General features: G+C 42.0%; 1 protein-coding gene across 1 annotated transcript in view; it reads left to right on the top strand.

The window, feature by feature from the left end:
- The window catches only part of GTPBP4 (GTP binding protein 4), a 30,828-nt gene extending 13,899 nt beyond the window's left edge, over positions 1–16,929 (top strand). Inside the window, exons 6-17 of the mRNA XM_082257472.1 lie at positions 2,226–2,318; positions 3,195–3,386; positions 3,471–3,536; positions 7,126–7,215; positions 7,298–7,408; positions 8,820–8,897; positions 8,989–9,040; positions 9,812–9,912; positions 10,418–10,615; positions 11,505–11,567; positions 14,077–14,217; positions 16,682–16,929. Coding sequence (XP_082113598.1) covers positions 2,226–2,318; positions 3,195–3,386; positions 3,471–3,536; positions 7,126–7,215; positions 7,298–7,408; positions 8,820–8,897; positions 8,989–9,040; positions 9,812–9,912; positions 10,418–10,615; positions 11,505–11,567; positions 14,077–14,217; positions 16,682–16,834 — 1,338 coding nt within the window. The 3' untranslated portion in view covers positions 16,835–16,929. The remainder of the gene's footprint in view (positions 1–2,225; positions 2,319–3,194; positions 3,387–3,470; positions 3,537–7,125; positions 7,216–7,297; positions 7,409–8,819; positions 8,898–8,988; positions 9,041–9,811; positions 9,913–10,417; positions 10,616–11,504; positions 11,568–14,076; positions 14,218–16,681) is intronic.
- The last annotated feature ends 4,166 nt before the right edge of the window (positions 16,930–21,095 follow it).

The following is a 21,095-nucleotide window of genomic DNA, read 5'->3' as shown; positions in this document are numbered from 1 at the left end:
AAGATCTTCACCCACTTCAGCATAGCATGTGCTGTGGGCCTATGCTAGAAGCCAGACTACTTGTTGTTAATCTTAGCCCGACCAAATATTTCTATGGAGCAGCATACACCAGGCAGCTCCCTGCCAAGCTCCCAGACAGCAGAGCCTCCCTGATTCCAAAAGGTAGAATTTAGATATGGGTTGAAATTCTCCAATATATCTAAAGCCAAAACTTTTTTTTTTTTGTTCATTTTGGCTAGAGTAGGGGAGGGTTCAAACTAGAGATGCACCAAAACTTCGGGGGCCAAAAATGGTGTTCTCTGCAATTTTCTGAAAAGGAAAAAAGGTACCGATAATGGTGCTGAAAACACAAATTTGCCGCTATTTTACTGTGCTTATGGTGTGTTTTTCATAGGTAATGTGACTCAAAAACAGCATTAAAAATGTAACACAGGTGCATTATTGATGCAATCTGCGTTTTCAATCCATTTAAACAGGGAGGGGCGTTTTTGGTACGGTTTTTTTTAACTGACCATAAATGCAGCAAGCAAGAACACCACAAAGGAAGCACAACAAACTAGTGTGAAGACATACATAGGATTTAAAGTAGGGATGCACCGAATGTTCGGCGGCCGAACATTATTCGGCCGAAAATAGAAAAAATAGCACTTTCGGTGTTCGGCCGAATAAGTCAAAAGGCCGAATAATTTTGTGCTGAATAATAGGGCTGAACGATAGTCGATATGATATCGACTATCGTTCTGTGGCCGTAGGCGATATTCATATCGCCGAGGTCACGATATTTACAGGGGGGAAGGGACTCGGAGGAGGACAGGAGGACTCACAGACTTCCGTGAAGCCGGGACACTTCAGCGGTGAGCATACATTACATTACTCACTCGTGCACTGCAGCCCGCCCCACACATTCAGTGAGTCTTACTCTCCTCCCTAGTTTTTTCAATGGCACATTCAGGAAGCCAATCATGCCGTGATTAGCTGCACAGCGAACCAATCACGCGTGCCTGCACACCTGATTGGTTCCGCTGTGCCGCTACTCGCGGCGTGATTGGCTTCCTGAATGTGCCATTGAAAAACTAGGGAAGAGAGTAAGACTCACTGAATGTGTGGGGCGGGCTGCAGTGCACGAGTGAGTAATGTATGTATGCGGCTGTGCTCCTTTCCAGGCTACTACTAGTCCACCTCCAGCCTCCTACTACCGCCACTATGAGAGACTCTATAAACTGATCGAGTCCACACTGACTGACTGTCACTGAGTAATTGATGTTACCACATTAACCCTGACCTGCCCAGTGCCCTCTATCTGCAATTAAAATTTACAAGGCTGCCTGCATGCTTCCTGATTTCCATTCCCAGCATCCTTCCCAATCCCTACAGTGTCACTAACATTAACCCTATGGTACAAGGCTGCAGTGTGCACTGAATCCCATTCCTACAGTAACATTTAGGGAGAGAGAGAGACATGAGAGGACAAGAGAGAGAGAGGGAGAGAGAACAAGAGAGAGAGGACGAGAGAGAGAGACATGAGAGGACAAGAGAGAGAGAGTGAGAGGACAAGAGAGAGAGAGACACGAGAGGACAAGAGAGAGGACAAAAAATTGGCAAAATAAATGGAAAAAATGTGAAACACCGCGTTCGGTATTCGGCCTTCGGCCAAACATTTTATTATTATTCGGCTTCGGCCAAGAATTTCATTTCGGTGCATCCCTAATTTAAAGGGATGAATTTTTCTTGAGCTTTTCTTGTGCTAAAGGTGCAGATAATGGCCAACAATAAATTCATATTCATTTAAATTCATGACACGGTGCACCTCTAGTTAAAGCCAGGTTGTTTTATTTTGGTCTCATTAGGGAGATTTCCCTTCACTTCCCATCTTGTATGCTCAACAGCAATTGAGAGGATTTCCTTCCAAAATGAAGGAGATACCCTTTCAGACATTTATCACAGGAGCAAGTGCCTCCATTGAAAGATTTCCCCTCTATCTATTCCTGTTCTTATGTACGATGAAAAAACTTTGTAAGTAAGCCTGCTCAATTAAAATAGTTACACTAAAATATTCTCACCTTGCGAAGCTCAGTCCTAACTGGTTTCTTTTTCGTCCTGTTATATTGTGTGCTATATAATGTGCACTATTAACTTTATACTGTTATAATTTAAGCCGTAAGAAAATATAAATGTTTGATAGATGGTTGTAGTGATCTCTTGAATGATTGCTCTTTGTTTTTCAGGTAACCAGAGCAGATGTAGAGGTGCAGCCATATGCATTTACCACCAAGTCGTTATTTGTAGGGCACATGGATTATAAATACCTCCGCTGGCAGGTTAGTTTTTGCCATTTTAATAGGTTCCATAATTCATTCCTTGTGTACTGAAAACTTTATAAATGGCACTTTCCAGCTGTGACGTAGTGGGTCTGATTCTTTGGGTTTTAACCCTATGTCCTAATAAAACCTTCATACTTTTATTTTGATCCTGCAATGTGCTGACTTTCGTTGTGTTTCTGGCCATGACCCTGTCCCTTTCTCCAAATTCCTCTGACTGCGCTGTTGCTTGAGTGCCTTGACCATAGGGGAGCATGCAGAAGAATGAACAGCATGGCTGCTGCAGCTGGACAGGCATTGGTTCTTTCTTTTGGTGAAACTTTTTTTTTTTTTCTGTAAAGGTAGTATGTCAGAATTCTCTACAGTATCACAAGGATCAAGGATAGAAAGATCTTAAAGCGGAGTTCCACCCTAAAGTGCAACTTCCGCTCATCTGCTCCCCCCCCCGTGCCACATTTGGCACCTTTTAGGGTGGAGGGGGGAACGGATACCTGCTTTTGACAGGTATCCCTCCCCACTTTCAGGAGACAGTGCCGTGGCGCTGTCCCTCATAAGTTCGGCCCCCTCTTCCTTCCTCTGCTGCCCAGCCAATTAGAATGTGCAGTGCACTTCAGGCATGCACTGTAGGGAACCAGCTGAAAGGCTTCTCTGCCGGTTTCTGTCAGAACGAATGGCGGCGGCACCCAGCAGCCGATCCGAATATTGGCTGGGGTGCTGACATTGCGGGCTCCCTGGACAGGTATGTGTCTATGTATTAAAAGTCAGCAGCTATAGTATTTGTAGCTGCTGACTTTTAATCTTTTTTTCCTCCAGCTGGAACACTGCTTTAACATGGTTCACTATAACTGTACAAATCCTCCCTGTGGTACATTGCAGGTAGTGGACACACCAGGTATTTTGGATCACCCCCTGGAGGAGAGGAACACCATTGAGATGCAAGCTATCACTGCTCTCGCTCACCTTCGTGCTGCTGTCCTCTATGTGATGGACATCTCAGAGCAGTGTGGACACACCCTGGAGGAGCAGCTGGAGCTCTTCAACAACATTCGTCCTCTCTTTGCTAATAAGGTTTGTCCCCTGTAATGTTGAATACAGATTAATAAATAATTGTTGCTTGCAAGTGATTAAGATAATTTTCTTTTTTCCTTTTAGCCTTTAATTGTTGTTTTGAACAAGTGTGATGTGAAGAGGGTCTTGGAACTGGCCGAGGAACAGCAGGTAAGAGAGCCATGACTGGGTCATAAAATGGAGAACCTGTGCACACTACAAGTTTATTTTAATTGGTTAAGCTAAAACTGTTAAGACACCAACAGTTTAAGACACCAACAGTTTTTAACAGTTTTCCCAACCTGAGGGAATGTAGCAAGAAGTAACTGGAAGATCTGTGCTCGTGTTTCATACTTATGGAATCTCACAACAACATCTCTTGTAACTTCTTTTGAATGACTGGTTCATTGGGGAGGTGGATCATCTGCTGGTACAGCATGAAATTGAACATAAGCATAGCTTCACAAGAAAATAGGCAGTACCATTTGACTGAGAGGAGTCTGTGAGAAGGAGGTGTTTAGCGTGTTTGCAGCAGTGGTGATTACTCCATGTTTTCCATGTGCACCTGCCATTCCAGCTATTGAACCCTACCTGTTTTGCTCTTGTGTGAGAACACTTGAGCAACTACATTTGGTGAGTTGCCACTTCTACTGACCCCTCGGTGTGACACTTGGTGGTGGTTGAAAGGTGATCCAGCATAAACATCACAATTCCTTGGATGTTTTTTATGGACATTATAAGGACTTTGTACCCTGTTCATTTAGAGTGCTAATCAAGCACCATTTTTGAGTGCTTGCTGTTTTACATGTTTTGAGATTATTTTACACTCTTTGAGTTCTGCATATATCCTATGACATACTGTACTGTGACGGTTTGTGGCTTTTATCTTTTAGCAAACCATAGCCTGGTCCGTGAGTGGGTGAAACCTTTAAAGTTCACATTACTGTGATACATTATGTCAGTGTGTGTGTCTTGTCCTCTGCGCCATACTAAACTACAGTGTAATAGGGCCCTAAAACTACAGGGATTGAGGCTCACAACTTCAGCACAACAACACAGGGAAAGCGACATTCAAAGACTTTTTCCTTCAAACACTAACAGTGAATTTAGTAGGAAGGAGTCTGTGGTGCCATTATCCTTTGGAAAATACTATTTCAGTGCAGAACAGGTGTATATGTCAGGGTTTAAATTTCTTTTATGTAAAGGTTGGGATTATGGGAGGGTTAATTTTAGGATCAGGGTTACAGGTTTATTAGTGTTACATTTGCAAGGACAGTTAAGCTGGGTATACACTAGTAGAATTTACAAAACGAAAATTCATATTTAAGTTCTCAGAACATTTGAATGTCTTTCAAAAGATTTTGTTTGCTTTTAAAATGCGATTTTAGAATGAATAGAGTTTACTGAACAAAAAACGAATTTCCTTGTCACCAAAGTCGAAAACCGATGTCGATCTGACCTCTCTAAAAATTAGAACGAAGGAATGTTAATCTTACAACATTCTAACAACACATATAACAAAATTCTTCTAGTGTATACCCAGTTTAAGTGTTAGGGTTACAGATGTATTGGTGTCAGGTTGCCGGTAAAAATTTTATTAATTTTTTTTATTTTTTTTTCATGAAGGATAGGGGTTATATTTATATTAGTGTAGTGGTTAAAGGGGGATTATGGATTTAGGGCTATTCAGAACTTCCCAGCAGTATATGTCATGTGATAGATATGTCCATGTAGCAAATCTATGTTGATTAGGGCTGCAACTAACGATTATTTTAATAATCGATTAGTTGACGATCATTTTTGATTAATCGGATAAAATCATTAAAAAAACTCTATGCCTTTTTTTTTCATTTATTTAAAATAATAATGAACAAACAGAGTGTTAGTGCCGGTTCACACTTGTGCGGTTTGCGAGATCGCATGTAATTCAGAGCGCACTGCTCCTAAATTACATGCTATCTCATGTGCGGATGCGAGTTCAGCCATACACTTTGTATGGCTGAATTCGCAGCGCATCCGCAGCAAACTCGCACATGAGGCTTTTTTTGAGCAGCCTCAGAATCGGATCGCACAGTGGTTCACACTTGTGCGATCCGATTCTGTGCGAACTTGCAGATCGCACTGCAATATGCCATCGCAACCGGGGTTGTCGTTAACTTTTAATTGACACCCCCTGCGTATCGCATATGGCAGTGTGAACTGCCAGATGTGCGGATGCGATGCGGGAACACGCTGCATATTCGCAGCGTTCCTGCATCGCACAAATGTGAACCGAGCCTTATACCAAAATTTTTTTTTTTTTTTAATTAAGCTGCTATATACTGTAAATAATATAATAAATGCTTATCTAGATAAGAGTTAATATTCCTTATAAAGTGCAATATTATAATAGAAAAATAAGTGAATAAAAACGTCCATGTCAGCCATAGATATGAAATAGGGAGCATAGAAAGACCACCTATATGTGCTATATGGATGTTTTTAATCACTTATTTTTCTATTATAATATTGCACTTTATAAGGAATTTTATCTGGATAAGCTTTTATTCTATTTTTTGGCGGGCTGCATTGCATGGACAGGACACTGTAGCACTAAGCTTGGCACTCACGTTCTGCTGCTTCTCTCCTCTTTTCTCCCTCACCTCGATCTGACTGACTCCCTCACTGACGTCAGCAAGAAGGCGGAGAGGAAAGGAGGAGGGAGGGGGAGGTCACGTAAGTGCCGAGCTGTGAGAGAGACAGTGAGTGCAGCCGACGGCTTCACAGAGGAGACAGAGCTCGCTGACAGGCGGGGGAAAGTTCAGAAAGCAGCACAACTAATCGACGAAGCAACTAATCGATAATGACAATCGTTGACAACGATTGTAATTATCGATTTAGTCGATTAGTTGTTTCAGCCCTAATGTTGATATCGGTTAACCAGGTGGTGGTTGCTGCAGCATCCTCTAGGCTTTTTCCAGAAATCTATGTAAGAGGAATAGAACTAGTAAAGCTGCACATTGCATTAATGCAAGCTGTCATTTTATTGGGCTGCCAACACCTGAAGATAGACTGAAAAATGTAAATGCAGTACACAACAATGCTTTGGAAGTGTGTTACCATGCATTGTAGTGCACAAGAAGTGTGTTGCCTTAGCTTGTTGGGGTGCCGTTAAAATGTGTGCCTAGTGTGTTGCAATGACGTACTTGTTACCGGAACAAACCACAATGAATAGGTCTTAAAGGGGCCCCCAAGTGTTTTAGTTTAGGGAGGGAGACTAAGGCTCCGTTGACACTTGTGCGACTAGTCTTGCGACCTTAGACCTGACAAGTCGCAGTCCATTCTATTCAATAGCACCCATTTAGATTGGTGCGAATTAGTCGCAGTGATTTTGAAAAGGTGCCTACATTACTTTGGTGTGATTTAGGTCCAATTAGTGTAAAGTCAGGTCAAAGTTGCACTGGATATCTTGCAACTTTAGAGTTGTGCTTGTGTGAATGGACCATAAAGGTAGGGCATCACTCTTTGTTCAGAAAACTAACAGTGCAGATCTGCTGGCATTAAAGGCTAACATAAAAAAATAATGTAATTTATTCGGCTTTTTATTGAGTTTAATATAGCGCACAAAATGACTTGATTTGCAGGCTCCATTGTAACCTACTGCATCATGCGTATGAATCTCTTGCATTTTAAACTATACTTGACGTGTAGCGTATTTCAAGGTATAAGCCTTGCCCTCTGTAGCAGTATAAAACAATCTTCTGCTGGTTTTTTTTGATAGAAAATCTTTAAGGACTTTGAAAATGAAGGTCTGCCAGTGATTGAGACCAGCACCCTGACCGAGGAAGGTGTGATCCAAGTTAAAACCGAGGTATGCATTGCTAGAATGTTCCATGTGGCCTTAGAACCCCTTTGATGTCTTTTTTTAAATTTGATTCTGTTCTTTGACGTAGGCATGTGACCGATTATTAGCCCACCGAGTGGAGACCAAGATGAAGGGAAATAAAGTGAATGATGTGCTCAATAGGCTTCACTTGGCCGTGCCAAGCAAGAGAGATGATAAGGTGAGAAGATTTAATCTTTTATGTCACATTGTATAGTTATTTGCTTATTGTACATCATAGTTACAATTGTTCATAAAGCATGTGACTATGAGGATGATGGACTTGTGTCTAAGGAAAATAGGAAGCCTATAACGCCTACCTTAAAGTGGAACTTTACCCATAAGAACTTGATAAAAAATAATGTTCTTTAGCACATACATTCCCCATTAATAGTTATGCTACCAAAATGAATGTGTGCTGTAAATTGCCTCCAGTATTGTTCCTTTTTCTTTGTGCCGGAGGCTGCCATTTTGCTGATGCCCAGAGTCCTGAGCAGCCGTAAATCTTCAGGCTGTGAGCAGATCAGCCTCTATAAATTCTGCACAGTGCCTAAAGATGGAGAGAAACTGAGCATGTGCAGAGCAGAGTGAGACAGCGTATTACTGGATTTTAAACTATATAGGCACTTATTTTTAATGTTTTACATAGCTAATCTGCAAAAAGGGCCAGCCTGACGTCATCTAGCAGGACTTCATTTTCTTACTAAAGTTCCACTATAACACCTTCCTTCCCAGCCTATAGCAGAATGATGACCAGGCAGGGGTTCCATTGTTCTGACTTGATGTAATATGTTTTCATTCTGCACTGATCTGTCCTATCAGGATCCTGGACCCCTAACCCTCTGCCTGGACAGTGCTGATTGGGCCTGTGCTGATTACATGCACTCTCCCAAGAAAAAAAAAAAACTCTCTAGTAATATACACCAAACTGAGCATGTGCAGCCTGACTCCAAAGGCTCTGTCTTATCCAGACATGTTTTGGAGTCAGTGGAAGAAAAGCTGGATCTGTGCATACAGGATCAAGCAGGCTTTTTACACAAAGCAGAGGATTAACCCGTTAGGTTCCACAGTGAGTATACTAAGCATGCTTTATTGCATATACAGACTAATTTTACTGTTGTGGGTTTAGTAACACTTTAAATAAAAGTGGTAGTAAAGTAGTTTTGTTTAAAATCTGCTAATGTGAAGCGTTTTTACAACCGAAAAGACCCTTGTGGTCTCTTCTGTCAAAAATGTCCCTCTGCCCGTCAGTGTTAATGTGATTTGAGCCACACAAATGCTGCTCAGATCACATTTACAGGCCCGCTCTGTGTCCCACGACAATGTGACTCCCACCGTAACCACATCCCGACCATTCAAGTCGATGAAGATCGATAACCTGGAAGGGAGACCAAGTGGAGATGGATGCACTGGGAACTAGGGGGAGCTGTGACAGCGCAGCGCTGGAGGGCTCAGTTTGCAGGTAAGTTTGTCATATTGTGCTAGTATGCAGTGCTTACTAGAACGTTATAACTTAAACCTAGAGGAAAGGAAATTAAAATCTGCTTGCATAACCTGGATCTTATTGTGGTGGGCTGCTGTTTTCATTTCAGGAAAGGCCACCTTTCATTCCAGAGGGAGCAATAGTCCGGAAAAAACGAATGGATACAGACGCTCCTAAGAAGAAATCGGTTAGTAGCCTAAACTATAAAAGACATTTTGTATGTGGAGGCTTTTACATCACTGAGAAGTTTTATAATGTGATTGTACTTTGTGTTGTAGGAGAGAGACAACGAATTGGAGATGGGAGATGATTATGTCCTGGACCTGCAGAGTGAGTGTTAACTCTTCACAATGCTTACTGATTTTAAGTTTTTATAATATCAAAAATAGGAAAAGTCTTTTCATGGCAGCTTTTTGGAGCTACATACTACAAAAGTATATGTTTCAAAGAAACCTGTGCTGTGGGACTGACATAGCTCACCTTTTCGCCCTTCTGAAAATGCTTGTTGCCTTTCTATTATGATCCACTACCTTGAACATTTTAAGTCACTGACCTAGAAAAAGTATGTTTTTTTTAAGAGCTCAGACTTTCTTATCTGCATGCTTGTTTTTAGTCAGTAACCAAGAAAACATTGAAGCCAGAAAGAGCTGGGTAAGGAGCTTTTTAATAAGGTTAACTTCAGTGGCAGCCTCCTTATTTCTGTTAGTGCAGGTTTCTTTTAAGCCAAGAGTGGACATAAACATTAAAAGTTGGGTTTATGTCACTGTAAAAGTACAGAAGCTACCAAGGCTTTTTACAAATTAAACCTGACTTCTTTGGCTGCATGCTTGTTCCACTTCATTGGAGGATACCTGAATAGCAATGAAATAATACATTCTGAAAGAGGTCTGCTGTGGTAGTGCTGTCTATTATAAGGTTACTGTAAATTCTACAAGACACCAGCATGGAGTAAAGAGGAGGAATGCATTATGCACCTATGTTTATCTTAAACTATTTTCTTTAAAAGTATTTTGGAACTGATGGATGGTTACTATCATACTCATCCTCCTAGAGGTAGAATGACAGTCATTTGCTCATGCTTTTTTTCCCTCTTGTTTTTAGAATACTGGGATCTAATGAATCCATCTGAGAAGCATGATAAGATCCCAGAAGTCTGGCAGGGTCATAATATCGCAGATTATATTGATCCGGATATCATGAAGGTAATTCTGAATTAGAGTCCTTGACAAAATCTTTTACTACTACTGCACCGTGTTCGTGGGTGTCAGGACAACATGCTCTCCTAGGGAATTAGCTGCCATCCCAGCTGTTTTGTATAATGACCCATTCTTAAAAGCTGTATATTACCAAGATGATGGGATTGGGCTTTCATTATCATAGTTTTTAAAAGTGTTGGGTTCTGTTTGCATATCAGCTGATCTTTCCCTTTACATCAGATATGGTAATATTGGTTTATTATTTTTGTAGTCATCTCTTGCTAGATTCCTGTTCACATGTGTGATATTTTTCAAAATTGCACAGACATGTGCACAGTGTAGACTGGTCAGTGAACCCCAAAAGCTGCATGGGAAGGTCCAAACTGGCTTTACTGACCGAAGTCATATGTGAAAATTGAAGCTCCAATTGGACCATATCGTTTTTTTTTATCAGTTATAAGTGTTCTCTGTTAATTATTTTAACTACCAGTATGCATTTACTTTGTATTAGAAACTGGAAGAACTGGAGAAAGAGGAGGAGCTAAGGGAAGCAGCCGGTGAATATGATAGTGATATGGAAAGTGAGGATGAGGAAATGGCCGAGATACGAGAACTTGCTCAACAGATTCGGGAAAAGAAAAAACTGAAGATTCTTCAGTCAAAGGAGAAAGATATACACGGCCCGCGATTGCCAAGAACTGTTAAAAAGGTAAGTGGACCAACATACATGTCAGATTCGTTACACCAGTTACAGCATTTTCATAAAAACAACCGGGACTGAGCTGAATAGGTTGGGAAATATATGGAAGCCACACATCATCTTTTAAGGTTACTTAGGAATTTTAGTTGTCTAAACTGTTGGAATGCCATCACTGTTATATGTCCAGAAATGACTAAATTGAGAGGCAGCACACGTACACCATACAGCAGTGCCGTAAATATGGTAATCGGCTATCAGTTCCTTATGGTAAGCATGCCATACCACATTATCAAAGAGTATGTAAACCCTCACCCTGTAAAACAACCCATTCAGACATGGGAAACAAAACATTTGTGTATACATATAAAAAAAAAAAAAACAAATACCTTTTTTCCCCCTTTTTTTATTTTTTTTTTATTTTTTTTTTATGTGATCGCAAACCCTCTATTCACAGCTCTCAAAGAGGAGAAACAGCAGCACACTGATCTTCGCAGTAAATAGCTGTGCCAGGGGTCTGTGTCACACCAGCCCAATCATTGGATTAGCTCCCAGTACACTGACCACTATGTGCTCTCCTGCTTAGTGTAGTCTTTTTTAATAGGAAAGCAGACTGACTGGCAGAAACACCAGGGATTTCACACAAATTAAACAATACAAAGAGAACAGGATACTTTCTCATACATGGTAGAGTAGACACAGATCTGGAATATGAAATTTTGGGGTAATAATATGTAAAACTTTTCTACTTATTTTCACATCATACCACAGTAAAGTAATTTAGTTTATTATCTGTTATGTCTTGATAGGTAGAGCATATCACAGTATAGTTATGAATTTATGGCTTGACACTTGTTTGCAGCATTGCTAAATATCAGAATGTTTGCCTCTAATTTTACAGGTCCAACGGAAGACTTTAGAAAAAGAGATGAGTTCACTGGGTCTTGATGTGAGCAATAATGAGGTAAGAGGACCTCATAAGGAGAGCAGTTTGATTCACGGTTACAGTTTTTGATCCTTATTTCAGGAGCTTTTCTCAGAAATAAGCCAACCATAAACAATTTGAATCTTAGGTCGGCTCAGTAGGGACCTGCTGAGATCCAAACCATGTTTAGGCAGGCTGATTGTACCAATCCAATTCAATCCATTGGGTACAACCAGCATGTCTGATTTTTCATGCGATTTTATTGCCAGCAGCAATAGCTGCTACCAATCACTACTGTGTGTTCTCCAGGCAGGGACGGCTCCCCACGCCACCCCACTAGAAGAACACAACAGTTATGCGGCAGGGATTCCCCCATCAACACAGTGATTGTTTTTCATTCCTACAACCCGTCCCACCATCTAAGGTCGGCTATATTCTCATTGGCTTTTATAAGCTAAGATTGGGCACCTCCTAAGCTCACACCCTGCAAACTTAGAGGAAATATTTGCAGATAGTGCATAAGAAATTCAACACCTAATGCCACAATAAAAATGCTCTTAAAAGGCACATTGTGAAAATACAGTTTTCAGGCACTTTATTGCAGCTGAATAAAATTAAAAACCTATGGTTCAAATTTTAAAAGTAATCTTTCATACTGCCGTTTTTCTATTATAATAGACTTTTACCTGGGATTGCCACTGTGCTCAGTCTGCTGAATGGAGGAGTGGGAAGGAAGGTACATCCATACCCCCCTCTCCTCTGTGATGTCAGAAATGAGAAGCGACCAGGATCTAGCCATTTTTGTTTTTTTTTTTTGTACAAGCCGTTACTGGCTTTTACAGTATCTGATCAAACCAATCTCGGTTTGCTCAGATTCTTTGGAGGCCAGAGGAGAAATACTGGGTTTAATGGACCCCCAGATCTATCTATAAAGATGACCTGTCACAGCCCATGCCTTCCTAAGAGCTATTGTTCATCCTTTGTGATTGTACTAAAGTTGATCCAAAAAAATTTAAAGGGATAGTATAAAAAAAAAAAAAAGTTGAAACCAATTGCCAACAAATCATGTACTTGTACGTCATTGGCTTCAAGTGCTTGTACTGGAGTGATGCCTGTCTTTAATGCCTGTTTGCAGGCATCACCCCGGTACCATTTTTTAGAGCCGACAGTTGGCTCTCTAGTATTAACAACCGTTGTGGCCAGGTGGCTGCTTGGCTGTTATTACAAGCAGCAGGAGGGGATGTCACACACACGACACCTCCCCCCTCCTTTCACTGCTCGTCCAGGCACGTCTGCTGGCTGGCTGAAGACCTGAACAAAGTTGGAATCGGCTTTGTTCGGGTCTCAGATGTAGTAACCCAGAAACTACCCCAGATCCCTGAATAAAGAGTTCCTGCCACTGCCTATTACTGTCAGAAGAGATGTTTACATTCCTTGTGACAGCAATAAACGTGATCCAAAAATTTTTTAAGGGGCAGTGTAAAAAATACATTTTTAAAGTGTCCCATCCCTCCTTGCTCATACGCCAAAGGAACACATCTGTAAGTCACGCCCGCAAATGTAAACTGTTCAAACCACACATGTGAGGTATTGCCGCAATCGATAAAGCAGCTGCACCCATCGTCCCGATATCTCAACTCAAAGTCTGCGACGTCATATGACGTTGTGTGGGCGGGAAGTGGTTAAACTGCTTGGGGCCCAATTTCTATATTTATGCAGTTTACTACCGCATTAAATAAAATAAATAATACATTCAAAGAAAAATTTTAAAGCATCCCTGCTCTCCCGTGCTCACACGCAAATGCATACGTAGGTCCCTCATGTATAGGTAAATAGTGATTGCAGCTCGCATGTGAGGAATCGCTGCGAATGTCAGAGCGAGAGCAATCATTTTAGCACCAGACCTTCTGTGTAATTCTAAACTGGTAGCCTGTAAAGGCTTTTAAAGTGTCCCCTTTGGAGATGTTTAACTATCGTAGTTTTGTTGCCATGGTTTGGGTGTGCACAATTTTTAAGTGTGACATATGTGGTATCTATTTTATGTTTTACAGCCACCATTTTAATCTAGAAAAAATGCTGATTTTTAAATGTACATATGTGAGAAGTGTCTGAATTGGTCTGGGGGGTAAAGTTAAGATATATAAGATGTTTTGGACTCTGTACTCGCCCTGCCCAATATACCAATATCTGTTCACTGTGCTGTATTACAGCCTGTCACATTTTATCTCTGTACTTTATGGCCACAGTCACCCTTATGCTACAAAAATGAAGCACAAAAAGAGTTTAGAATGTGACTACATAATTTTGTAGGGATTAGCAACACATTCTGAGGCTACACTGACAGAATAGCATGACCTATTCATCCATGGTGGGAAGATATGGGTTTTCTGTTTTTCAGGTATGCACGCCTCTAGGAACCTGCACTTCATACTTTCAGAATTAGTTCCAACCCCCCACCCTATAGTAGTCTCTTTAGGTTTGTTGTATACACAGTATTTGCCAACTGTTCCTGGAGTTCATTTTTTTGTAACTGGCTCCTGTCTTACAGACACATTATGCGGCACAAGCAAGGTCCAGAAGCCTCCAGAGAAAGCGTAAACGTGAAGAGTCTGAGCCACCAACATCTGTTACCCGCAGCAGAAGCAACTCCAAGCCACCAAGAGACCAATCCGGAGTTCGTGATGCCAAGGTCAGTGATACTCCATGTGTTATCGTAGACTCTATTGTTGGCTACTTGCTATTATGTATTCCTTTTATAATACTATAAAGAGGTGAGCTCCAATCACCCATATGTGGATGCCCTCTGGGTCAGTTTAGCTAAACAGGCTGAATATGATCCAGGAGAATTTGTAAACTCTGGACAACTTTTTAAAAATTGGATTACGACTAATTCAACCCATGGCCATAATACATAATCCTTTCTATGTCTCACCCTCGTAATTGGCTTCTAACACCCTTCAAATACCTAACTGGGAGCAGGACTGGGCTCAGTGAAAAAATACTGAAAAATGTGTTTCTAACTTAAAAATAAAAAATAGTATATTGAGATCTACTAAGTGAGAACCCTGTCTGAGTGAAGCTATTAAACTTTATAATTTATGTGTTTCATCGGATATTATTAACAGAATTATACATGTTCATTGTTGAGTATAATTTTTATGAAATAGTGCAACATAGTGTGTGTGAACAAAGCCTTGGCTCATTTGGGGGATGACAGTGTCCGTATTTAGCTCATGACAAGTGTACTTTTAAGGGCCACTTCTGCCACTAGTGTTAATGGTACATTATGCCATTATCTGGCCTCAGATCTTATGGGGACTCGGCTATGTTAGTTCCTGCAATAGTTTTTTTTTTTTTTAAATCTCTTTTGGCCCCATTGACACGGGCAATCCAATCAGGTCCACATGTCCGTTTTTCAGGTGGACCTGATTGGATGGTTCTTTGTATTCCTATGGACTAGTGGGTGTAAAACAGACTTGTGTCCATTTACACCGCATACCTCCAATTTATTTAAAAAAAAAAATCATTCTCTTCATCTAGGCGCAGGGCAATCGGGTGTAAATGGACAGCCGATTCATTTAAACCCAACCTCCCATAGAGCAGAGCGAGTTCTGTCCGTGTCCGCTCTGCATAAACTGAGCAGACACGGACCTGTCATCCGTCTGACCTTCTCTACTCAGGGAGGGATCAGCAGACCGATCCCCTTGCTGAGCAAAGCGGATTCTGCTCAGTGTTAAAGAGGACTTACTCAGTTGATGAATATTATGATAAACCACTTGCTGCCCTACCATAGTACATTTACTTGAGACTGGCGGCACAGCAAGGCTGGGCAATGTACCAGTATGTTGCCCAGCATGTGCGCAATAACGCACCCCCTGGGATGCGCAGCTGCACGATTCTGCATAACGGATCACGGTGCTTGCTACCTAGCCGCTGTGAGTGGCCGGGGTATTGTGATCGCTATGATTCATCATAACGATCACATGATTACAATGTAAACAAAAAGCCATGAATGACTTCCATTCATGACTGTTTTGCTTACTGTTGTGATGCTGTGATCGGCCCACAGCTATTACATGGCTATCGCAATAAAAATGGATAAAAATATTTACTTTTATTTTTTGTACATACTGTCACCATTCATTGTTCCTGATCGCTGCCACACCAGTCACATGACAACTCTGTACTGCACTGGTGACAGTATGACAGAAAAAAAATTGTATTTAATTAATTTTCCAAAAAATTACAACTTTAAAAAAACTCACCATGCCTCTTACTCTGAATACCTTGAACTGTTTGCTTTCCAAAAAGGGATCACGTGGTGGGTAGGGATCACGTGGTGGGTATTTCTACTGTCCTGGCATTTTAGGGCCCAGGAAATTGTTTAATTTAAAAATATATAGATATATAAACCATAGTTTGTAGCTTAACCCAGTGGTGATCAAATACCACCAAAAGAAAGCTAAATTTGTGTGAAAAAAGAGTATATACATTTTTAATTTGGGTACAGTGTTGTATGACCGAGCAATTGCCAGTTAAAGTAGCACAGTGCTGAATAGCAAAAAAAGGGGGTAAAACCTACCGGTGGTTAAGCAGAGTGTGTACGAAGGTTTCAGAAGGGTGTTCCACAAGCCAGCACTATGACATTGGGGAAAACCAGAAGATTCCTTTCAGCACTCCACACCTTATGTGCATTAGATCTGTACAAATTATATGTGCAGCAGAGATCAGCAATGAGGATTCTTTCTAGTGGTGCACCGAAATTTTGGCAACCGAAAATGTCACTGTCTCGGTATTCTCTCCCTGTTCCTTATCTTTCTCTTCCAGACAGAATTTATATTGTCTCAGCAATGCGATAATAGTCCCTCTCTAGCATCCCAGGCATCCCCTGATTTTCTCCAATATCTCTCTTTTGTTCCCCAATGTACTAGAAAAAAGTATTTTAAAATAATTTTGGGGGAAAAAAGTCATTTTCGGTTATGGTTTTCGGCCAAGGGCATCCTGAATTTTCGTTTTCTGTTTCGGCCCAGAATTTTCATTTCGGTGCATCCCCTAATTCTTTCAGCTTTTGGCATCCTTGTAATTTACAGTTTAAATTTTAGCTGTGAATATTCGTATCATTGTTGTCATCACCTTGTTTTTTATTTATTTAGATGGCAAAGAAAGCCAAGATCATAATGAAGAAATCCCAGAGGCAAATGAACCAAATGAGCAGGAAAGGAGAGGCTGATAGGCATGTGTTTGATCTTAAACCCAAACATTTATTGGCTGGTAAAAGAAAATCTGGCAAAACAGACCGACGATAAGGCCTTCTCCAGTGAGTTTGACCGTCACTCTTCTGCTGCTGCTCCTCCCCTGCGGACTTGTTATTGTCAGTGCACAGCTTTCTCCTTCATATGGGGGTCCCTATGCTGCCCATCTACAGCTCCCTCCTTGACACACTGAGTGGGGTTGGGGGGGGGGGGGTCATTGTGCTGGCAATGTACAGCTTCCTCCTCATCACACCTGACCTCACTGACCATTTTAGTTTTGTAAAAAAGAACAATCTGGACTGCCCTTCATTTTCCACTTTAGGTTTCCTTCAACCGCTTATCCAGAATTGGATGGATTTTACAACATACAGTGCCTTGAAGCAACCTTAAATCTAGAAATGTGCCCTGAGACAAATAAATATGACGTATAACAGGGATCCTCAAACTAAGGCTCTCGAGCGGTTATGGAACTACACGTCCCATGGGGCATTGTAAAACTCTGACATTCACAGGCATGACGGGAATTGTTGTTCCTGAACAACTGGAGGGCCATAATTTGAAGACCCCTGACGTATAAGATCATATTTATTAAAGCTAAATGGACTCCGCTAAAAGTGTGTGTTTTCTTTTACATTCTTTAACTACTCTTACATGGCAAACTGCTGTACACTGCAAAGGAAGAAACTGAGCTTTTCATATGTAAGAATTGCAGAATTTTGAATGGCTGAGAAGCGTTACTTTTCAATAATACTAAGGATGCTTTAGTACATTTGGCGTAACTAATTTCATTTAGTTAGTTTTTTTTTTTTTAAAACAATGTTTAAGGAATCAGTGCTTTCGCCGCAGGGTACTATTTCAAGCATTACAGGTTTGTCACCCCACTCTCTCAGCCATGGTGAGGTTAAAGGCAGGCAGCAGGGATATGAACAGGATGTGACTAATCGTTAACCACCTCCTGCCCGGCCACTGTACATAAATGGCTCGTAAGGGCCTAGCATCATTGTGGGAGGAGGTACTGATACATCTTCCCAGAAGCAGAAGGGTGTGCAGCAGTTCGTTCTGTGTCCACCAGACAGTGGATCACCGTTCAGGGCCTGCTTTGATTGGCTCTGGTACCATGTGATCATAATGTAAAAAAAAATCCCAGTCACACCCACCCCCCCAGACCAAGTACAGTGTCAAAATGGTGACACTGCATTGCTCTGGTGCCAGTATGTAAAATAAGTTCAACAAAAAATGGCCATATGGTGACATTGTACTGCTGTGGCTGTGATCCTCTACAATGTCTGGCTGCTGATATCGCTGCCAGTCGGTGTCCCTACTCCCCACCGCACTAGTCACTGTACTTGATCATCACCACACCAGTAATGGTGTCACCATAAGGACTTGTTAATGTGTGCAATGCTCTCTGAAGAGTCAACTGTGTTGGGATCACTCTCCAGAGAGCATTTGACAGGCTGTAAAGGGGGCATTACATCGCCTTATCACCTGCTTAAATCCCTTAGGCTCTGCAGAAACACTCCCATTCACTTGGAACAGCGGGCGTACAGGGGGTATAATTCCTGCCGCAGCTGCAAAGCATCTCAGCCCTGACATGCATACACCTCCGGCCCCTGCCGCTAAGGGGGAGGGAGGGCAGAGGTTTAGGGGCGGCAAATCTGTGATACAACCACACGGTTATACCCAACAACCCCCCCCCTCATGTGAACAAGCCCTTCTCATGCTGCAGCCAGTCTCAATTCCAAGATCACCACTACACCAGCCATGGTGTTGCCAGACCAGTGAAACTACAACCCAAAAAAAGCTGAGACACTGTAAAATCTACATAAAAAGAGAATGCATTGATTTGCCAATCTCATATACCCTTATTTTATTCACAATAGAAAACATACCACTTTTTGGAATTTTGGGGGAGGACTGTTCCATTCTTGCCTCATTGATAAGCCAGCATCGGTGTCTCTGATTGTTGCCACACCAAGTCCCAGTGTCCGCAGCAGTGTTCCTGATTGCTACCCCACTTAATCCTCAGCATCACCAGTGTTTCTGATAGCCGCTACACAATTCCCACAGTCACCAACAGTGTTTCTGATGACTGTCACACCAGTGAAATGTAGCTTCTGCCTGTGCTAACTATGGTCTGTTTATTCACCATGTTTCTACCTGCTGCCTGGTCTGATCCTTTGCCTGTTTGCTGATCTTGTCTCTGCCTGCTGCCTGAACTTGACCCATCTGCACATCCAACTATGTTCCTGCGAGATAAGTTCCAGCCATCCCCTAAAGACAACTACCCTTCTGAAACCACTGGAACGCTTGTTTTTTTTTTTTTCTTTCCTTCAGCCTCCTATATTTGCTGGCCAATGAACATGGCATTCCTGGGGGCAGCCATGTACCTACCAGTAGGCTAGGCTCACTTAGCTTATAGGAACTGGGACTACTCCAACAGTATAGATGACACTGCACTAAGCTATGTTCCCTAACCACTGGTGCATAGGTGACTATTACAGTACAGGTTTTGCTACGACTGTTTATTTGTGTGTTATGCAAAATACAATGCCTGGTGCTTAATCAGTCCACACAAAAAGGGAGAAATAAAGGGAACATACACCCACACGGCTACCTCCCCAAAATATTATTTTATTAGTATCAAGACATGCAAGTAAAAACATTGTATCACAGGTGCCACCTATACAGCCCTCGCAAAACAGGGACCTTTTTGGCCTTCCAAACCCTTCACCCACCCAAATACCCACTACCCTGCAGGAGCTGGGAGGCCCACTCTCCCCTACCTAGCCCCCCGCTGACCCTCACCTTACGTATGTAGCCAAAACGCCAACAGTGGGAAATGTCCTGGACCAGTCCCAGCTCCTCCAAGGGGGTAAAAGAAAAACCTCAATGTGTAAACGGAGGCCAAATGCTGGTAAGATTCAAGACATATACCACAGTACCTAAAACTTTATACTTACTCTAACAAACAGCACCCCACTAAATAAGGCAGAAGCAACTGAAATATCCCCATCAAGAAAGGTGACACTCACACCAGGCTAAGCATACAGTATCTCACAAAAGTGAGTACACCCCCTCACATTTTTGTAAATATTTTATATCTTTTCATGTGACAACACTGAAGAAATTACACTTTGCTACATGGTAAAGTACTGAGTGTACAGCTTGTATAACAGTGTAAACTTGCTGTCCCCTCAAAATAACTCAACACACAGCCATTAATGTCTAAACTGCTGGCAACAAAAGTGAGTACACCCCTAAATGCAAATGTCCAAACTGGGGCCAATTAGCCATTTTTCATCCCCCGTGTCATATGACTGTGTTTTACAAGGTCTCAGGTGTGAATGGGGAGCAGGTGTGTTAAATTTGGTGTCATCGCGCTCACTCTCTCATACTCGTCACTGGAAGTTCAACATGGCTCCGCATGGCAAAGACCTCTCTGAGGATCTGAAAAAAATAATTGTTGCTTTACATAAAGATGGTGAACCTTGGCTCCCCAGATGTTTTAAAACTATATTTCCCATGATGTTCATCAACTACACTGCAGAGTGCATGAGCACCTTGGGGAATGTAGTTCCAAAATATGTGGTGCCAAGGTTCGCCATCACTGGCCTAGGCTATAAGAAGATTGCCAAGACCATAGAGTGGTTTAAACGGATAAGTTCCACACAGCACAGGCCTCGCTTTGATCGACCAAAGAAGTTGAGTGCATGTGCTCAGCGTCATATCCACAGGTTGTCTTTAGGAAATAGAAGTATGAGTGCTGCCAGCATTGCTGCAGAGGTTGAAGGGGGGTGGGGGTCAGCCTGTCAGTGCTCAGACCATACGCTGCACACTGCATCAAATTGGTCTGCATGGCTGTCATCCCTTAAGGAAGCCTCTTCTAAAGATGATGCACAAGAAAGCCCGCAAACAGTTTGCTGAAGACACACAGACTAACTAAGGACTTGGATAACAGGAGCCATGGACTGTGGTCTGAGGAGACCAAGCTAAAGGTATTTGGTTCAGATGGTGTCAAGCGTGTGTGGCAGCAACCAGGTGAGGAGTACAAATACAAGTGCCTACAGACAAGCATTGGGGTTGGAGTGTCATGGTCTGGGGCTGCATGAGTGCTGCCGGCACTGGGGAACTACAGTTCATTGTAGGAACCATGAATGCCAACATGTATTGTGAAATATTGAAGGAGATCATGATCCCCTCCCTTCTGAGATGGGACTGCAGGGCAGTATTCCAACATGACGACTCCAAACACACCTCCAAGATGACCACTGCCTTGCTAAAGAAGCTGAGGGTAAAGATAATGGACTGGCTA

The sequence above is a fragment of the Pelophylax lessonae genome (assembly GCF_965119305.1).
Source record: "Pelophylax lessonae genome assembly, chromosome: 5".
Classification (NCBI taxonomy): domain Eukaryota; kingdom Metazoa; phylum Chordata; class Amphibia; order Anura; family Ranidae; genus Pelophylax; species Pelophylax lessonae.
This window is presented reverse-complemented; position numbering and strand designations above follow the sequence as displayed.